The sequence below is a fragment of the Hemicordylus capensis genome, chromosome 2 (genome assembly GCF_027244095.1).
Source record: "Hemicordylus capensis ecotype Gifberg chromosome 2, rHemCap1.1.pri, whole genome shotgun sequence".
NCBI classification, from domain to species: domain Eukaryota; kingdom Metazoa; phylum Chordata; class Lepidosauria; order Squamata; family Cordylidae; genus Hemicordylus; species Hemicordylus capensis.
Window position 1 is genome coordinate 250575409 of NC_069658.1, and position 19717 is coordinate 250595125.

The window sequence follows — 19717 nt, forward strand, 5'->3', positions numbered from 1 at the left end:
AGCTTAGCCTACCATACAGGGCTGGTGTGAGGGCAGAATGGGTGCCAGGAGAATATCACTTTGCATAATATGAATACGACCAATATTTATATACCGCTTTTCCATGAAAGTTCCCAAAGTGGTTTACATAGATATAAATAGAGAGAGAGGCTCCCTGTCCCCCAAAGGGCTCACAATCTAAAAAAGAAACAAAAGATAGACACCAGCAACAGTCACTGGAGGGATGCTGTGCTAGGGATGGATAGGGCCAGTTGCTCTCCCCCTGCTCAATAAAGCGAATTGCCACTTTTTAAAGGTGCCTCTTTGCTCTTTTAGCAGGGGTAATACATCAAAAGCTACCTTCGACCGAGTCAGACCACTGCCCACCTAGCTCAGTAGGATCTACACGGACTGGCAGCGGCATTCCAGGATTTTAGGCTGACATTTCCAAGACCGACCTGGAGCTGATGCTAGGGATTGAACCTGGGGCCTTCTGAGTGACAAGTCAAAGCTCGGTCGCCAAGCCTGTCGGATGCCCTGCCCCTTTTCCATCACTTCGGAATAAATGCTCTAACTAACTAGGAGCGGTGTCTCAGCTTTCTCGGTGTATGCCTACCAAAGAGGAGGGAGCAGTTGTGTTTTGGAGGGAGACCCCATTAAAGCTTGCCTAAGGTTGAGATCCTGTCCCAGCAGTTAAACTGACTTTTCATAAGTATGGGCAAAGTTTGGACTCTTATTGAAGTGCTGGCTCAAAAAGATGCAATGAAGGTAGATATTTAATAGGAATAACTTGGAGCCTCTCTTGTCCGGAAGGCCTCCTAATGAAGAAGTTTCAATTTTTGGTGCACTCAATTAAGCAATCAACCCAGGAAACCTCCATTTGGGTCCCCAGCTGTTGCTGGACTACAACTCCCATCACCCCCTGCTACAATGGCCGTTAAAGGACATTCTCCCTCTCTCCTAATATCAGAACCCGGGGTCATCCATTGAAGCTAAATGCTGGGAGATTCAGGGCAGACAAAAGGAAGTACTTCTTCCCACAACCTATAGTTAAACTATGGAAACTGCTGCCATCGGATGTGGTGATGGCCACCAATCCAGACGGTTTTAAAAGGGGATTAGACAAATTCATGGTGGCCATTAGCTTGGGTAGCTGTATATTTCCATCGGGATCAGAAGGGGCATGCTTCTGAACACCAGGGGCTAGGGAACTGGGAACTGTACCTGATGTGGGCTTCCAGTGAGAAAGCTTTCCAGTGGGAGCTTCCCAGAGGCATCTGGTGGGCCACTGTGTGAAACAGGATGATGGAGTAGATGGGCCTTCGGCCTGATCCAGCAGGGCTGTTCTTATGCTCTTATGTTCTCCCAGTCCATTTCCAGACCCAATTCAAAGTGCTGGTTTTAACCTTTAAAGCCCTAAAAGTTACCCCTGCTAACTTGGCAAAGAGGCACCTTTTAACACAATTATGCTCTTTATGTTGCAGGGGGAGAGTACCTGGCCCTCTCCACCCCCCCAGCACAGCATCCCCCCAGTGGCTGTTGCTGGTGTCTATCTTATGTTTCTTTTTTAGATTGTGAGCCCTTTGGGAACAGGGATCCATCTTATTTGTTTGTTATTTCTCTGTGTAAACCGCCCTGAACCATTTTGGGAAGGGCGGTATAGAAGTCGAATGAATGAATGAATGAATGAATAAAGGCTTTGGGACCAGCTTAGCTGAGAGAGCGCCTTGCCCCATATGTCCCAAACAGGACCTGAGATCGTCTTCAGAGACCCTGCTTCGCGTGCCCCTGCCAAACAAGGTGAGGCGGGTGGCTGCCTAGTAGGGAGAGGGCCTTTTTGGTGGTGGCATCCCGTTTATGGAACAGCCTCCCCAGTGAGGCGTGCCTGACACCATCACTTTCTTCTTTTCAAGGCCAAGTGAAGACCTTTCTGTTTTTAAAACCTTTTGTGTTTTCTGTTTTGTGTTGTGATTTGTTGGTCATGTTTGTGTGTTTTTATTGGATGCTTTTTAAATGTTGTGTGAAGTGACCAGAGAGCAATTTGTTATGGGGCAGCTAACAAATAAAGTTTTTATTCATTTATTACTGTTATTTATGTATTATATTTTGATTATTTCGGGAACACCAACAGGAGGGGACAGTTGCCCTCTTTCTCCCACTTGCGGGCTTCCCTGACATTGGCCACTGCGAGAAGCAAGATGCTGGAACAGATGGGCCCTGGGCCTGATCCAGAAGGGCTTTTCTTGTGTTCTTTAAGACCCTGTTATGAACAGTCCACCTATCAGAACCAGAGGTATCAACTCAGAAGTATGTGAAATATAGGCCCGGAATATAGGCCTGTGTCTGACTCCATTTTATATCAAGAAATGAAATCACACCTGAACTCTGGTGAACTGCCTGCTCTCCCTGCTCTGAAGGGAGGATTTGATCTAGCATTGTGTTGCTAAAATGGATATGCAAGAGACAAAGGCTTTGGCCTGAGCACTCATATGCTAAAATGCATCTGACTCACTATGTCTAGGGAAGAGTCTGCCAGGGGGCTGATTCCCTCCCCCGCTTTCCTGTTACAAGAAGTCAGTGTTAAATGCTTGTATTGTTCTCCATGGAAGTTCAATATAGCCAAATGGATACTGAGAAAATACTTGTAGGCTTTAAGTATTCTCTCACCGATGATTCTGTCCTAGCCAAAATGTCTTGAATGTCCCACACATGTAAATATTATCTTGTTTTCAATTACAAGAAAAACACTGGATAAAGGTACATATGTAACTGCTGTCTCACACAGAATATCCTGAATCCCCTTTACTAATTCTTGACTTCTTAACACCTTCTGGGGGCCAGACTGCCAAGATGTAATTTGCAGCATCTTAGATGCAGATTCGCTGTGGGCAATGTCCCCCTCCCTCCCTTCCTGAGCGCGCAGTTTAACATAGATGAGAGTCAGAGATCTCTCTGGACTGGAAAATATCCTGAATAATTAAGACTTTGTTCAGAAGATAGCAGCACGTTATCACCTTTTGGACATCCAGGAAAAGAGGAGATCTTGAATAGATTCTATTCAAGGATCAAAGAGAAAATCACTATAAGAATGAGGCTTTTTGAGACAGAGAGTTAGCATTTTGTGCCTACAACAAGATCTGCTCACACGCTTTCCCAGAGTTTGCTGCCCAGCCGTGGGGCTAAGTAGGAACTCTGCCCATGCTCAGAGGCTGTGACTTCCACTGCGCAGTGAGTCCAGGCTCCCCAGCCATGGAGCTCTGAGCTATGATCTGAAGCAACTGCACAACTCCTGTCTCCGCCAGCACCTCACTCCTTCCACTGAAGTGATTCTTCTCTCTGCAGCCTTGGTTCCTGGGTAAATATGCTGCTTGGAATCCCCTCATCCCTTCCTCTTTCCCTGCTCCCTTCTCCTCCCCCCCTTTTTCCTCCACTAATCACCCCAAAACCATACTAGCCCGCAGCCTTCGTCCCCCCTCTTTCTTTTCTGCCTGTATCTGAAATGTATTAGAATCTAGGAAGATTTAAATGCCCACACATATGTAGTTAGGCACACGGGTGAATACTGGTGCTGGTTAGGAAATACTGTTAGCAATATTGATAGAGTGTTCTGCTTTTTGCCTTGCTAGATTAGGTCTTTTAAACTCAATAAAGCCCATTGAATCTTTGAGTGGTTGGATCTCTTTTCTTCCTTGTTTCCAGATCAAATGTGGTCACCAATATAAAAGAACTTGGCCCAGACCTATTTTATATACTGGCTAATGAGCATATTTAGTATATAGATCAGGCCTGGTCTGTAACAACCCCGGGACCCAAGCTGGAGATCCCCTGGGTCAAATCACCATGAAGCAGCAGGCTCACCAATCCTATACTTAAGCCAATGTTTCATTGGAAAGACCCAGCTTCCTATGAGACTCTTGCTGACCCTCCTGTCCCCGCCAGAGTCCAGTTGCCCCAGCAAATGCCCCGATGCCACTGGGGCGGTCATGGCTGACACAGTGTCACCGTCCTTGCAGGGACCTAGATGCCCCCCTCCCCCAACCTTCTCTCAGGCTGATCAGTGATTTGCCATTTGACTTCCTCTCCTTGTCTTACGCCAGTGTTTAAACTATGTAACTTTTAATTGGTTAAATGGATGTTTTTTAAAACCAGGCCTTGACGATTCCCAGGTGCCAACTGGCTATGGCACCTGGGGATGGACGCATGGTGCATGCCTGAGGCAGGCCGGGAGCAGATGCAAGCAAGAAGGTTGGAGCAACCCGCCCCGGCCTGGTCTGACCCTTCCTCCTCCTGATCATGTCCGTCCATCCACTGCCTGCCTGGGCAGTGACAGGTGCAACCAGGAGGAAGACGGAGCAAGCAAGGCAGGGAGTTTGCCCCCCTCCTTGGAGCAGAGGGCATTGCTGGCTCCTAAGTGCCAAGAAAATGTGGGGAGGCCGATTTGTGTCCCTGCTATATGCAAGGACTTGGCCTTCACAGCACTTGGGAAAGCAGCCAAAGGGCAGCTGCACATGACTCCTGGCCAACGCGCTACCTGGGAAAACGGGCGCACCTGCTCCCAGCAGTGTGTCATGCGAACCCTCCTGACTCTGGTTCCCAAGCCGTCCACTCGACATTCTGCTGACTTTCTCTGCCCAGCTTCAAACCTTGGTTCCGAATAGGAGGAAAATGTTGGGCGAAATTAGGTAGAATGTCAGGCGGATGACTCTGGAACCAGACTTGCGAGGGAATGCACCTGTTGGGAGCATGCACTCCCATTCCCTACGTTTTTCCCAGGAGTGCACTCCCATTTCCCCTGGCACGCGCTCCCATTCCCAACATTTCCCCAGGCAGTGGATTAGGAAAGGAGAGCTGGTCTTGTGGTAGCAAGCATTATGTGTCTCCTTAGCTAAGCAGGGTCTACCCTGGTTGCATATGAATGGGAGACTAGAAGTGTGAGCACTGTAAGAGATTGCCCTCAGGGGATGGAGCCGCTCTGGGAAGAGCAGAAGGTTCCAGGTTCCCTCCCTGGCGGCATCTCCAAGATAGGGCTGAGAGAGATTCCTGCCTGCAACCTTGGAGAAGCCGCTGCCAGTCTGTGAAGACAATACTGAGCTAGATGGACTTAGTACATGGCAGCTTCCCATGTTCCTATTTGCCAGCAGTCATGTGAACCTGCCCCATGACAGAGATAGATAGGCCTCCCTCAGCGGCACATTCCACAAATTTAATCCAAAAGTAATCCAAAAGGTCTTCTTCCTGTGCATGCACCCGCCGCATCTCCGATAGCAGGGAACTGTGGAGAATGGCTCCTGAGTAGTTGGGTAGATGCGCATGGGGAAATATACTGTTGTGTTCTTGAAGGATTTGGTGTCCTTGGCAGGAAGTCCAGATATATCCTCTAGGCCAAGGCTGCACAGCTTCGGCCCTGCCGCTACGGCTGGTTCACAACTCTCAACATCCCTGACGACTGGCCACCGTGGCTAGTAACCCAGCTTTAAGGATGCGATGGAAATCTGCCCAGCAGGCAGCCATTTTGAGCACTGAACTATCCGTTCTGGGTGCAGAGCAGCGGGGCCCTTCGGTGGAGGTATGAAGGAGCACATCCCTTACCTGAGCTTGCACAGCCAGATGGAAGGCACCCCGTTTGAAGGGCAGCATAGAGCCACTGTGATTCCTGGTGCCCTCCGGGAACACCCAGACCCGAACCTGAAAGAAGGAAAAAGAGGAATAAGTCACTGCCTTCAGAGATCTGTGGGTCACACACACAGACGGAGAGGGAGAGTTGGGGGTGGGGGGAAGAGACTCTCCTTTCCCACTTCATGACTAAAAACTCAATAAACAAGAGTTGTAAGACAACTCCGGTAGCAGCTCTCCAGATAGGATATTTCCCAGCCTGTCCTGAAGATGCCAGGGATCAAATCTAAGGCCTTCAGCATGCAAAGCAGATGTTCTTCAACTGATCTACGGTTCTTCCCCGAGTTGAGAGAAATCACCAAGTGCCTACCAAACTAGCAACTCTCGAGGTGTTTAATCAACAACATTCCCCAGTCAGATTCTACACATTTTCCTGCTCAGCTTCAGACCTGCCTCAACACCACGGCCTTAGGAACATAGGGAGCTGCCATATACTGAGTCAGAACATTGGTCCATCTAGCTCAGTATTGTCTACCCAGACTGGCAGCGGCTTCTCCAAGGCTGCAGGCAGGATTCTCTCTCAGCCCTATCCGGAGATGCCAGGGAGGGAACTTGGAACCTTTTGCATGCAACCAGACAGATGCTCTTCGCAGATCGGCCCCATCCCCTGAGAGGAATATCTTACAGTGCTCACATCACATGTTGTCTCCCATTCAAACACAAACCAGGGCAGACCTTACTTAGCAAAGGGGAGAATTTATGCTTGCCACAAGACCAGCTGCTTTCCGCCTTGTGTTATAGCAATCTTTACCACAAGCCCCAGAATTATGGAGGAGGTGGTACTTAGTGGCAATCTATGAATTCTACATGTGCTGAGAGGCACTGGAGGCTGTTTCAGCCTGCACACGAAACCTCAGTTAAAGCCAGGCTCTTCGCTACATTCCTGAGACTCAGGAGCATGTGCGCCCCACTCCGGTCCTCAGTGCGAGTATCCACTTCCCATCTAGGTTACAATAAACCAAGATAGGCCTGTTCAGACCCCATGGCCAGTCTTGGTTTATTCCAGCCTGCTTGCTTCACATAGGCCAAGACCTGAACCCAAGGTGTGAAGCAAGTTATTGAAGTGCTGGAGTTCCAATTGTCGTTGTTGCCTACCTCGATCTCCCCACGAACATGCCTACTTTTCCAGTTTCTTTTTAATCATTTCAAATTTGACCGCTTCATAAACTGCACTAGTCAAACCTCCCCTCCACACCCATAATTGGAATATGTTTTCAGACTGGATTATTGTTTTCTATCCAACTTTTCTATAAAAAGAACCAAAGAAGCATAAAAATTCCCCAGCTAACTAGATACCTTTCACAGTGTTGATTCTCTTATATTTAGCAGAGGGAGAGCAACTGGCCACGTTCAACCCCGCCACAGCATCCCCCCCCAGAGGCAGTTACTGACATTTACCTTGTGTTTTTTAGACTGTGAGCCCTTTTGGAACTATTTTCTTTTTGTTATTCTTTTTCTGTGTAAATTACTTTGATAACTTTTTCTGTTGAGAAGTGGCATATGAATAGCAGCAGTAAATGAGAGGGGAGAACAACTGGCCCTCTCCCTCCCCAGCACAGCATCCCTCCGGTGGCTGTTGCTGGTGTCTATCTTATGTTCCTTGTTTTTTTTAAGATTGTGAGCCCTTTGGGGACAGGGAGCCATTTTATTTATTTGTTTATATATTTAGTTGTTTGTTTATATATCCATGTAAACCACTTTGGGAACTTTTGTTGAAAAGCAGTATATAAATATCCGTTCTATTTGCAAAGAAGTAGGCTGGAAAAAATTGAGACTAGTTGGTTCAGACAGCATGACTGATCTTGCTGCACATTTGTTACATTTATAAACTGCCCAACATGTTTCAACCTCAACAGAAAGTGGACCCTCGCACCAGGATGGAAGGGGGCAGTGCACAGACCCGAGCTTCAGAGACATTGTGCTGTGCCTGCTTCAACCGAGGCTCCACATGGCATCTGAACTGGCTCATTTTTTAAAAATTATTTTTATTTTTTTACATTTTATATTCTGCTCTTCCTCCAAGGAGCCGAGTGGAGTACTACATACTTAGGTTTCTCCTCACAACCCCTCTGTAATGTAGGTTAGACTGAGAGAGAAGTGACTGGCCCAGAGTCACCCAGCTAGTTTCATGGCTGAATGGGGATTTGAACTCAGATCTCCCCGGTCCTAGTCCAGCACTCTAACCACTACACCAGGCTGGCTCTCACTTTTTTTTTTTTTTTGCCACCAACACAAATAATCGAGGACTAACACTGAAGACTAATTCTAGGATGAAGGCCAGATGTTCCCCGACTCAAAATTACACCGCTTTCCCTCCTTCCCATACACACAGATAGAAATAAGAATTGGCTTTATGCTTTGAGATAGGAGAAAGTTATTTGGAAACCAAATCTCACCCTATCGAAAAAGACTGAAGGGCAGTATAGGGTCACTTGCCCCCCCACCACATTGGCATCTCCTCTGCAAGGCCCCCAGGGCAGACAATGACCCACGTTTTATTATGTCACCTTGTACCGTGTTATGCCATCCATAGACACAACAATATTGTGGGGAAACATCTCTGTACTGCCTGCACACAGAGTGTACTAACTGGGCAAAGAGACACCTTCCAAAGCTGCGGCTCTGTTATTAAGCAGGGGGAGAGCCCCTGGCCCTCTCCAGCTCTCTAGTGGCTCTCGTTGGTGTCTGTGCCGTGTTCCTGTCTCGATTGTGAGCCTTTTGGGGACAGAGAACCAGGTTCCTCTTATTTCCCCCCCTACATGAACTGCTTTGTGAACTTTTGATGAAAAGCAATATATAAGTAGTAGTGGTATTAATTATCTGAAAAGCAGTACACAAGTAGTAATTATCTGTACCACCTCTACACAGAGTCAGGTACATTAAGAGCTTATTCAATATATGCATGTGATGGGCCTAGACCACCTCAGAATCCACATGGGGGTTCATTATTCTGAAAGCATATTGCCACCTCACTCCACCCTGCAAGGCTGATTTCTTCCTGCATGGAAAAATATCTAACAAGCCAAGAGAAAAAGCAAAACGCCATTCTTCTTTTGCAGAGAGAGCTCAAGGTGGAGATGCTTTTCTACAAACATTTCTCTCCCTGATTCCCAGCTGGTGCATTCAGAGATGGTACAGTGTTTTTTAAAAAAGATCTTAAAACGCACCTTTTTAAGGAGGCTTTCTAATGCTCCACTATTATTTTTTTTGTTATATCTAGTAGATTCTTTAGCTTCTTATAATTTTCAGTTTTAATTAGAACCTAATAATAATTGTGGTTTTTAATCTGCCTTTTAAAAAATAATAATTTTATTACTTATATTGTATCTGTGTCTATCTTATTGTTGTGAGCCACCCTGAGCAGTAGTGCACAGGAGGGGCGGGGTATAAATATTTTAAATGAATGAATGAATGAATAAATAAATACAGGCCCACAAGAGGACTGTACCAGTAAATAACAGATCAGTTTTCGCTAGTCCTTCTAGCGAGAAAGAAACATTGGTAGACTTACCATGAAGGGTTCTTTCTGGTATGGGGAGGGCATCCATCACGTGATGGGTTGTCAAGCTCTGCATGCTCCAAGACAGGGCCAATGAAATTTAAGCATGTCCTCTACTCTTTCTGCTCCGCCCTCTCTGCTCCGGTTCTGGTACTGTAGAGTGTAGCTAGGGGATACTTGAGGATGAGCACAGGTCAGAAAAATAAAACTATGTAACAAAACACCAGCGATAAAATAGATAGAGGACAGTAGGCATAGTCAGTAGAAAAAAAGAGGCAGGGATACTATAAACTGTGTACCCCCTGGGAGTTGCCCCACCACCCCATATTCTCAGCCTCCACATCCGCGGGAGGGCCGGATGCCCTCCCCATACCAGAAAAAGAACCCTTCATGGTAAGTCTACCAATGTTTCTTTTTCCAAGGTATGGAGAGGGCATCCATCACATGATGGGACGTACCCAAGCTACAGATACAGAGTGGGAAGCGGATGCTTATACCACTCTTTGAAGGACCGTGCGACCAACTGCTGCCTGTGGAGCATAAAAAGATTGTATTTTATAGTGCTTCACAAAGGGAGATGTAGACGACCAAGTAGCCGCTTTACAGATTTCCTCCAGGGGTGCCCTTGCTGAGAAAGCAGCCGAGGCAGAGGCACTCCTAGTTGAGTGAGCCGTAACTCCTTGAGGCACAGCCAGACCCAAGGATTTATAAGCCAGCGATATTGTAGCTCTAAGCCATCTGGCCAGGGAAGCCTTTGACGCCTTAGATCCCAAATTAGATGACTAAAAAGAAACAAACAGGGAGTCAGATTTACAGAAATCACTAGTACGTTTAATACAGATTCGGAGAGCCCTCTGTACATCTAAGGTGTGCCAGGACCATTCCTTAGGGTGCTGAGGGTTATTGCAAAAAGAGGGTAAAATGATCTCCTGCGACCTGTGAATGATCGTGTTAACTTTTGGTAAGAAGGTAGGGTCTAACTTCATAACTACTGCCTCCTTTTGAAAAATGCAAAGTTCATCCCGAACCGACAATGCGGCCAACTCCAAGACTTGTCTCGCTGACGTAACAGCAATAAGAAAAATAACCTTAAACGACAGAAACTTTAACACAACCTTACGCAGGGGCTCAAAAGGAGTTTTAGTAAAAGCATTCAAAACTTTGTTTAGATCCCATGAGGGAAATCTAGGAATAGGTGGAGGGCTTAAGTTAGCGAACCCTTTCAAAAACCGGCAGACATCAGGGTTTAGGCCACGTGAACCATGCGAGTCCCAGGTGGAAATGTCCAAGACCGAGGCCAACACCGACGTCTGTCGTCTCAGCATACTAGGCCGTAACTCTTTATCCACTCTGGCCCGTAAGAAACTAAGGACTTCTGGAACCCCAGCAGTCAATGGTTCAACCTTATTCTTCCTAGCCCAGGAACAGAAGATTGACCATGTAACTTGGTAAATGCGACCCGTGGAAGGCTGTCTGGACGCTAGGATCGTATCCTGAACCTCCCGTGAATAACCTCTGTTCCCTAATGCCTGGTGCTCAACCTCCACACATGAAGGTGTAGCCACTCCGGGTCTGGATGGAATATGGGACCTTGTGCCAGCAAGTCATTTCTCCTTGGAAGAGGCCAGGGTTTCTGAATTGAGAGTGTCATTAGATCTGAAAACCACAGCCTCCTGGGCCAGTACGGTGCTACCAACACCACTTCGGCCTTCTTGAGGATCACTTTTCTGATGACCAAATTCAGAATTGTCTGCGGAGGAAAAGCATAAAGCAGACCTCGTGGCCACCTTAACACCAACGCGTCCACCTGTTCTGCTTGGTGACATTGATGCCTGGAGTAGAATCTCGGTAGTTTGTGATTCTGACACAAAGTGAACATGTCTGCTATGGGTAGACCCCACTTCTGCACTATTAGTTCGAACACCTGCGGATGTAGTGACCGCTCTGCTGGGTCCATGAACTGATGGCTTAGCCAGTCTGCCTGTAGGTTCACCACACCCGACAGGTGTTCCACCGTCACTGATTTTAAGTGATTTTCCGCCCATAGGAAGAGTAGATCCGATTTGGCCTCAAGGCCTTTGACCTTGTACCCCCTTGATGATTTAAGTGGGCTTTTGTCGTAACATTGTCCGTCCACACCAGGACGTGTTGTCCCTCCAAGATGTTCTGGAAGCTCAGGAGGGCCAGGCGGACAGCCTTCAGTTCCAGCCAGTTGATACTGTGATCTAAATCCTTCTGTTCCCATCTCCTCTGGGCATGGCGATTGGAGCAGTGTGCCCCCCATCCGTACACGCTTGCATCTGTCCTAACGATGATCTCGCGGGTTTCCAATGGCAATCCCGCCTTTGTGGCCGATGAAATCCACCAAAGGAAAGAGTGTCTGACTTTTTTGGATGTTTTGATCCATAGACTTCTTCTCTCCATAATTTGCATCCTGGTGAGGTAGTAACAGTCACTGAAGGGGCCTGGAGTGCCACCTTGACCAAGGTATGCAGTCCAGACAGGCGATCATCATGCCTAGGATGTGTGCCAAAAGCACCAGCAGGGCTTTTTTCCTGACTAGAAGAGGTTTTATTGCCAGAAAAGTTTTCTCCCGCCTTTCCCTAGGAAGGCTCACTGTTGCCGCCTTGGTGTTGAATAGTACCCCCAGATGTAACAGGACCTGCGATGGAACGAGATGGCTCTTGACCTCGTTGATGATGAAACTGTGTTCGTTCATGATCTGGACAGTGCGTTCGACGTTCCATACTGCTTGAGAAGCCGAGCTTGATCGGATTAACATGTTGTCCAGACAGGGGTACGAGTGAATGCCCTCCTGTCTGATGCGGGTGATGTCTGTCACCATTAACTTTGGGAAAACCTGCGGGGCTGACGACAGGCCAAAAGGAAGGGCCCTGTATTGGTAGAACCTGTGGTTGTACAAAAACCTCAGGAATCTGCAGCAAGACGGGTTGATCGGAATGTGCAGATAGGCCTCTGACAAATTGAGTGAGGCCAACCAGTCCCCTGGGAGGACCGCTGACTTGGTGGTCCTGAGGGACTCCATTCTGAAGGGTCATTTCTGCACATACCGATTCAGCCTTTTTAAATCCAAAACCGCTCTCCAGCAGTCGTCCTTTTTTGGGAACAAAAATAACAGAGAGAAGTCTCCTTCCGGAGTCTCCGTCACGGGGACCTGTTCTATAGCCTGGCTGTTCAAAAGATGTTCTATGGCCATATCCATCAATGCCCTCTTGGTTTTTCGATACTGGCGTTTTGAAGAAAAAATCAGGGGGAGGTGCGAAAAAGTCTATACAGTACTCTTGTGAGACTGTTTGAATTACCCAACGGTCCGAGATTGTGTTCCCCCATGTATGGGCAAATGCCCGTAGCTTGCCCCCCACTGGAGGAGAGTCATTGCTTACGGTTACATCCAGGCTCCCGCTCTGCCCTTGCCCATGCCTCTGGATCTGGTATTCCAGGGTTGTCACCAGGTCTGTCTGTACTGGTTTCCTCAGAATTCTCTGTCTCTGAACCCCTCACGGTTGAGGCGACTGAATGACCTGTATGGGCGAAAGGAACTTTGAAAACTGCCTCCTCCTCGAAAAGGTCTCCTAGAATCCCCGCGCCCCACTGGCATCGCTTTTTTCTTATCTTGAGTCTCTACCAATACAGGTTCGAGAGACTCCCCAAAAGGTTTAGTGCCCCTGAACGGGGTAGCCACCAAAGCCGACTTAGACTTGGCGTCAACCTTCCAGTGCCTCAGCCACAAACCCCTTCTCACTGCCACGTTCGCAGCCATGGATCTGGCTGCGTGCTGAAGGCAGTCCAGGCTTGAATCTGCCATAAGAGCTGATGCTCGGGCTATCTTATTCAAACCTTGTCTCAATTTTGTGTTATCTGGAGGTACCAGCTTTGCCAATTCCTTGGTCCACAGGATAGTAGCCCTCACAAAGATGGAATTAGTTGAAGCCGCCCTTATCACAGTCGCTGATGCCTCATGGCCCTTTCGTAAGAGATGGTCTGTCTTTTTCTCCTCGGGGGATTTCAGGAATTCTTCCCCTTCCTTGTTCACCAAGGCTCCAGTCACCAACTGTGTGACTAGCACATCGACAACTGGAACCGCTAACATAGACATAACATCAGATGGTAAGGTGTACAACTTTTTAGGAAAATGTAAAGCAGGTTTTAGATGAATGGGGTACCCCCCATTCTGACAGCATCACTTCTTTAAACAGTGAAGGAAAAGGCACCATGGCTGGTGTAGCTGATGTAGATGGGAATACTTCCTGATCTAACCCAGTGGCAGGCTGCGAACCTGTCTCAGTAGAAACATCTTTAATAGCCTGCTTAGCCTTGGCCAGTATAATTTCAAATTCAACTGGTGAGAAAAGTCTGGTGGAGGAGGGCTTCTCAGCCGGTGCTTGTTCATCGGAAAGCTCCCCCTCCTCTTTTTCAAAGTCAGATGAACTTGACCCCGAGCCCCGTGGAGACAGATGGGAGGTAGTGCGTTTATGAACAGTAGCAGGCCCCCTGGCTATCAGAGACGGTATTGATGGAACTGCCTGCAAATGCCAGACTATATTGTCCTGTGTAGTGGTAGCGGTCACAGACACTGCCCCTTGATTGCGTGCTCCTTCGCTAAAGTTAACTCTCTTAGGAGTGCATGCCCCCTCTTCAGACGAAGGAGACAATTCAGACCTCCTCCTGTGCTGCCGCTTCCTAGAATGTCTTTCAAAATAAATGCGCTCTCCCAATGGAATCGTGCGTCTAACTGGGTTTGAGTCTAGGGGTGAAGAAAAAGAGGGTTTACGGCCCCTGCGAGGTGGTGCTAAAACTACATTAGTTGAATTAAGGGACCCCCCAACACAGGCTTTGGTAATGCAGGTTGCCCCAAAATAGGTGACACCAGGGCTAGATATTGCTTTTTAACAAATTCTCCCAACCAGCGAACATCCTTCGCTTAGAGCAGCTCACCGACTGGTCCAGTGACTTCGGACATTTCAGTACCTGCCACAGTCTTGGGAGTTCAGTAATATCAAGCATGCTACCAGGCTGGGCATCGCCCGTCAATTTCAAGCCCAGTTGACCCGAAGGCGTAGGGTCTAATGCGAGGGCTAACGAGAGAGAAGAAGCTGCTCGCAGCATGCTTGGAAAAATGGCCGCAATTTCGGCGGGAACCCCCAATATCGCCTTTTCAGGCTGCTGCTCCTTCACGGCTCTAATCTGAAGCCATTCACTCAGCAGTGCTGTGCCAGAAATGCCTTTTTTTGCCTTTTTCCTTTCTTTTGTTTAAATCCTTCCGCCCCTTTTAAATGCTTAGATTTTTTGGGCACTTTCGCATGCCTGGTTAGAGGCTGCAAGCTTTCCAGCTTTTCCCCCTCCTGAGGTACTGCCGGGACCGGCGCTCCACTTTCCGCCACCTTTTCCACGTTTCCCGCCCCCGGAGGAGCTGTTGGGTTATCAGAAAGAAAGGGAGCCTCTGAGCATATCGCCGGTATGCACAATCTCCATGTTAACAATATATCGTGCGAGGAGAGTGAGAAGGGAGCCGCGAACAAGAATGGGTGGGTAACAGATTAGACGAATAGGCAGCAAAAACGGAGAGGCTAGGAAGGGGGGAGGGGAGAGCAGAAAGAGAGGGAGTATGGTACAAGGATCGGAAAGGTACACACTGGGAAGCCTTGGCTGAACACTCATGACGGGTAACAGACGACGTGGCAACTCCCTCCCCCCCTCGCACACAGAGTGAAATCCTCCTATACATGAAGCAGAACTGTCCCGGAGTGAGACAGGATGAGAACTGGGGCAGAGAGGGCGGAGCAGGAGTAGACGACGTGCTTAAATTTCATTGGCCCTGTCTTGGAGCATGCAGAGCTTGGCAACCCATCACGTGATGGATGCCCTCCCCATACCTTGGAAAAAGAGGCATCTTTTCAAGTGCCGATTCTCCTATATTTAGCAGGGGGGAAGCAACTGCCCCTCTCCAATGGCAACCCAGCATCCTTCCACGGGCTGTTGCAGGTATTTTTTGTTTTTTAACTGTGAGCCCTTTGGTGGGACACAAAACTATCTTGTTCATTTATTTTTCTATGTGAACCACTTTGAGAACTTGCACTGAAAATTAGGATATAAATATTCATGATCCCCACCGCACGTTAAGGTCATCTGAGGAGGTCTGTCTCCAGCTGCCACCGGTTCGTCTGGTGGCGACGCAGCTGCTCCTGGACTGTGGAATGCACTCCTGGCAGAAATCGGTAATTTGAGATCATTACTGTCCTTCAGGAGAGCCCTTAAAACCTATCTGTTTGGCCTGGACTTCTAGGGTTTTAAATGATTGACTAACTGTTTTAAATTGTTGCCCTGAGTTCCAGGGGCTTTAGCTGTTTAATTGGTTTTATTGTGTTTTAATAGTTTGATTTTAATTGTTAACTTGTTTTAATTGTTTTTATTGTGCTGTAAACTGCCCTGAGCAATTTTTCAAGGGCAGTATAGAAGTCTAATAGATAGATAGATAGATAGATAGATAGATAGATAGATAGATAGATAGATGAAGCCGAAAAATTCTAGGAACCTGTCAACACAATGCTAGCACTTGAGGATTTCAAAATAACTTTTTATCTCAGTTCATTCCAGTCCTCATGCAGTGGGCCACACATGCCCCGCCCCTTCACACAGGTGTACTTCTGCTTCCCCATCCCCTCCCACCTACCCATCTCCCACGACCACCCACCACACACAGAGCGGAACTCACGTCCTCACGCAACATGGTGTGGGCAGCCTCCGACATGACACTGATTGCGTCATCTGTTTTCTTGCGGTTGATAAAGATTATGCCCCCCAGCCAGCATGCCAGCCCCACTGTGCCCATGTACATCAGCTCCTTCTTGGCAATTGGCACGCATCGGTCTGGCAACACCTCCATCAACCCTGCAGGAGAAAGCGTAGGGTCAGCCCAGAGCAATCGGTAAGGCAGACCCACCTGCTGTGTGCCAGAGTAGTCCCTCCCCTGTCCCCGCACAGGACAAATGCTACCACCCACATCCAGCAATCCCTTGTCACTTGTGTTAAAAATTCCCATGGCTGCTTCCAGTTAAAAAAATAAATAAACCTCATTCATAAATTAAAAATAAAACCAGCAGTTTCTATAGAAACTCAACAAGGTATGTTTGTTGTTGCAGGTGTAGGAAGTTTGGTGCCTACTTAAACATTTCTGTTTCATTTCTCACATTTCTATCCTGCCTTTCCTCCTAGGAGAATGGCACATGGTTTCTCCCCACGCCATCTTATATTTATATTTATATTTATTTATTTATTTACATTTTATATCCCACTTTTCTTCCCAGGAGCCCAGAGCGGTGTACTACATACTTAAGTTTCTCCTCACAACAACCCTGTGAACTAGGTCAGGCTGAGAGAGAAGTGACTGGCCCAGAGTCACCCAGCAAGTCTCATGGCTGAATGGGGATTTGAACTCGGGTTTCCCCAGTCCTAGTCTAGCACTCTAACCACAACACCATGCTGGTTACAATTTCATACTGCCAATTTATAAAATCTCAGGGTAGCTTACAGAAAAATGCCTCAATATCTGTAAACAAGGCAGCCTACCTTGTCTTCCCAAACCATTTTATTTATGTGAAAGGTTTAGCAACTTTAAAACACCACATATAAAATGCATTATTTACATCAATATATTGCCCTTCATCATAGGACCCCAGGGAGGTAAAACAACAATCAAAATAATAATTAAAAACTATTTAAAGTACCACTAAAAACTAACAGCCACATCAACAAAACCAGCGAAAAAGAAGCCAGAAGATAACAACTCCCTGGCCAGGAAAAAGGACAGTCTTCATTTGCCTCTGAAAGATCAGGAGTGAGCAAGATCTCATAGGAAGCTCTGACCATTGGTCCAGCTAGCTCAGGATTGTCTACTCTGACTGGCCAAGATTCAGGCAGGCGCCTTTCGTGGCCCTCCCTGGAGATGCTGAGGACTGAACCTGGAACCTTCTGCATGCAAAACAGATGCTCTACCACTGAGCTACAGCCCCATCCCCATAAGTATTGCAATCCTTTGCACACTTACCTGCAAGTAAACCCAAATGCACTTTTAGGGACTGACTTTTCAGTAAATATAGGAATGCACTGCAAGATTCCTTGAACCTGGCGATGACAGCCCTAACAACATAGTGGCATGGGAAGGACTTGCCAGCAAAGGGATGGACTGAAAGATGTCTATTTCTGCTCCTGCATGGATAGCCCTTTCCCCCTATACCATACCTAGCAGGTCCAGTGAGCTCTGGTGGTTGGAAACAATCACATATGGTTCCTTGATGTTGAAGTTCTCGGTGCCCCGCACATCAATCTTGATCCCATACAAGTATTTCACATGCAGCATCATGAATCTGATTATCCTGGAGACGAAAGGAGGAGAGGAAGCATATTATTAACCTGGAATGTTGCTATCTTGCCACTTTGTGACCACATGCTCTCCCTTCCCAGACAAGCAAAGCTATTGAGAAGCCAAGACATATGGATTAGTCCTGGGGCTCCCCCTAGAGGCTGCAATCATTCCACACAGAGAAGTGAAGGCAGAATCCTCAGTGTTGTAACTTTCCCCCCAACCCACCTTTTCAGACAGGCCGGTAGATTTTGAAAGAGCAGCGGGAATAAAAACTAATTGAGAAGCTGGGAAGTGGAAGACATATCTGTACACAATTGGAGTTTAAATATGTTACATAAATACTAAAAATATGTTTTATTTTTATTGATTCAATTTATATTCCGCCCTTCCTAAAGTGGCTCAGGGCGGTTTACACTAAAATAAAAAATACATAACAATTAAAATCAAAAGCCAATTAAAAGCAGATTAAAACTATAATTACAACTAAATATCATTTAGTTTATGTGCCATCTGTAACTGTTGTTACCTGTAACAGGAAATCCCAGATGATGTTGACTACAACTCCCAGCATCCCTAGCCAAAGACCATTGCAGCTTAGGATGCTGGGAGTTGTAGTCAACAACTTCTGGGATTCCCTGTTACAGGGAACACTGTCTCAAGGCAGTTCACAACCAAGTTAAAAACCATCCATAATTTAAACTCAAACAATTAACATTTAAAAACCAAATAGTATACTGGAATAATAAAGTATCAGGTATTTCACCCTTTGTGGATGCTTACCATGATATTTATGTGCTGTATTTTGCCAGACACTTGAGGTATAGTGTTCAAGGTTAGATTTGAAAAACTATACTGGATATTGCATTGTTCTGCTTCATGCCCTTTTTCTTAATATTGTTGTTCCTTATATAGTTTCTAATTGTCAATGTTGTAAATTTTAGTAACATTCTAATAAAAAAGAAACACACAGAGAACTCAGTGGCTGACCACTACCAGAAATATTGATACTCTGCTTTTCAATAGACGTTCCCAAAGCAGTTTACATAGGAAAAAAGTAAAGATGTTTCCCTGTCCCCAAAGGACTTTCAGTTGAAGAAGAAACTTAAGGCAGATATCAGCAATGGGCATGTGCTATGCTGAGGCTGGAAATATAAGAGGAAACACCACTTTAAAAGGTGCCTCTCTCAAACATCCAGACTAACGTTGCAGAAGCAATGGGGGAAGGACCATTTTTGCCAGTCTCCCGAAAACATGTCTGAGGACTATGGGACCCTCAGGGACATATTTTTCCAGATGCCTTACTGTTGTCTTTAATAGGTCCAATGTAATCTGAACGCCTTAAGTGGCACAGCAGAAAAATGCTTGCCTAACATGAAGAAGGTTGCTGGTTCAAATCCCCACTGGTACTATATTGGGCAGCAGCGATATAGGAAGATGCTGAAAGGCATTATCTCATACTGTGCAGGAGGAGGCAATGGTAAACCCCTCCTGTATTCTACCAAAGAAAACCACGGGGCTCTGTGGGCGCCAGGTATCGAAATTGACTTGATGGCACACTTTACCCTTTTAATTTATTTTGGACAAAGTCCTTTATCAAGGGCATTTTCACAACTTAATAAAATATTTTGCAAGGAGGCTAAACCAACCTGCCTCACCAAAAGTAAGAGAGTTGAGTCTATTAAAGACAACAGTGAGGCATCTGAAGGTCCCCTCTCATTTGCGTCTCCTTGATGGTGCCCTCCACTCTTCTCTTTACTTAGACATCTTCCATTGTTCTACTGTTACTCTCTCTTGGATATTTACTTCAACATCAATTTAAATTTCTTCTCTAAGCCTTATGTTTGAGAAGCAGAGAGCAAATATAGCTAAACTGGATTAACTAACTAAATCTGCAAATATCCTGAAACACACACACACACACACACACACACACACACACACACACACACACACTTTATAGAAAGGTCATCAGTTTCTAGACCAAAATTCAATTTAGTGAAATAAGGATAGGAGGGGTCATTTTATTCTCAATATCCATGACAGTCAGGCAAGGACCATTTCTTAGCTGCTGCCACCAGACTATCAGGGAGGCAGACAGACCTAGATCCAGACTCCTGAAAGCAGGCCACTCTGGAAATCTGAAACCATTGCATATGTTGGGCAGAAGGCCCTTTTATTCTAAA

At 46.6% G+C, this 19717-nt stretch overlaps 1 protein-coding gene across 3 annotated transcripts in view; it reads right to left on the reverse strand.

Annotated features, from left to right (window-relative positions):
* AGPAT1 (1-acylglycerol-3-phosphate O-acyltransferase 1) overlaps window positions 1-19717 on the reverse strand; it is a 94204-nt gene that overhangs the window by 10363 nt on the left and 64124 nt on the right. For all 3 annotated transcript variants that reach the window (XM_053291673.1, XM_053291675.1, XM_053291674.1), the window contains exons 3-5: window positions 17411-17544; window positions 15885-16060; window positions 5569-5664 (exon numbers count right to left, since the gene is read on the reverse strand). In XM_053291673.1, the coding sequence (XP_053147648.1) occupies window positions 5569-5664; window positions 15885-16060; window positions 17411-17544 (406 nt within the window). The remainder of the gene's footprint in view (window positions 1-5568; window positions 5665-15884; window positions 16061-17410; window positions 17545-19717) is intronic.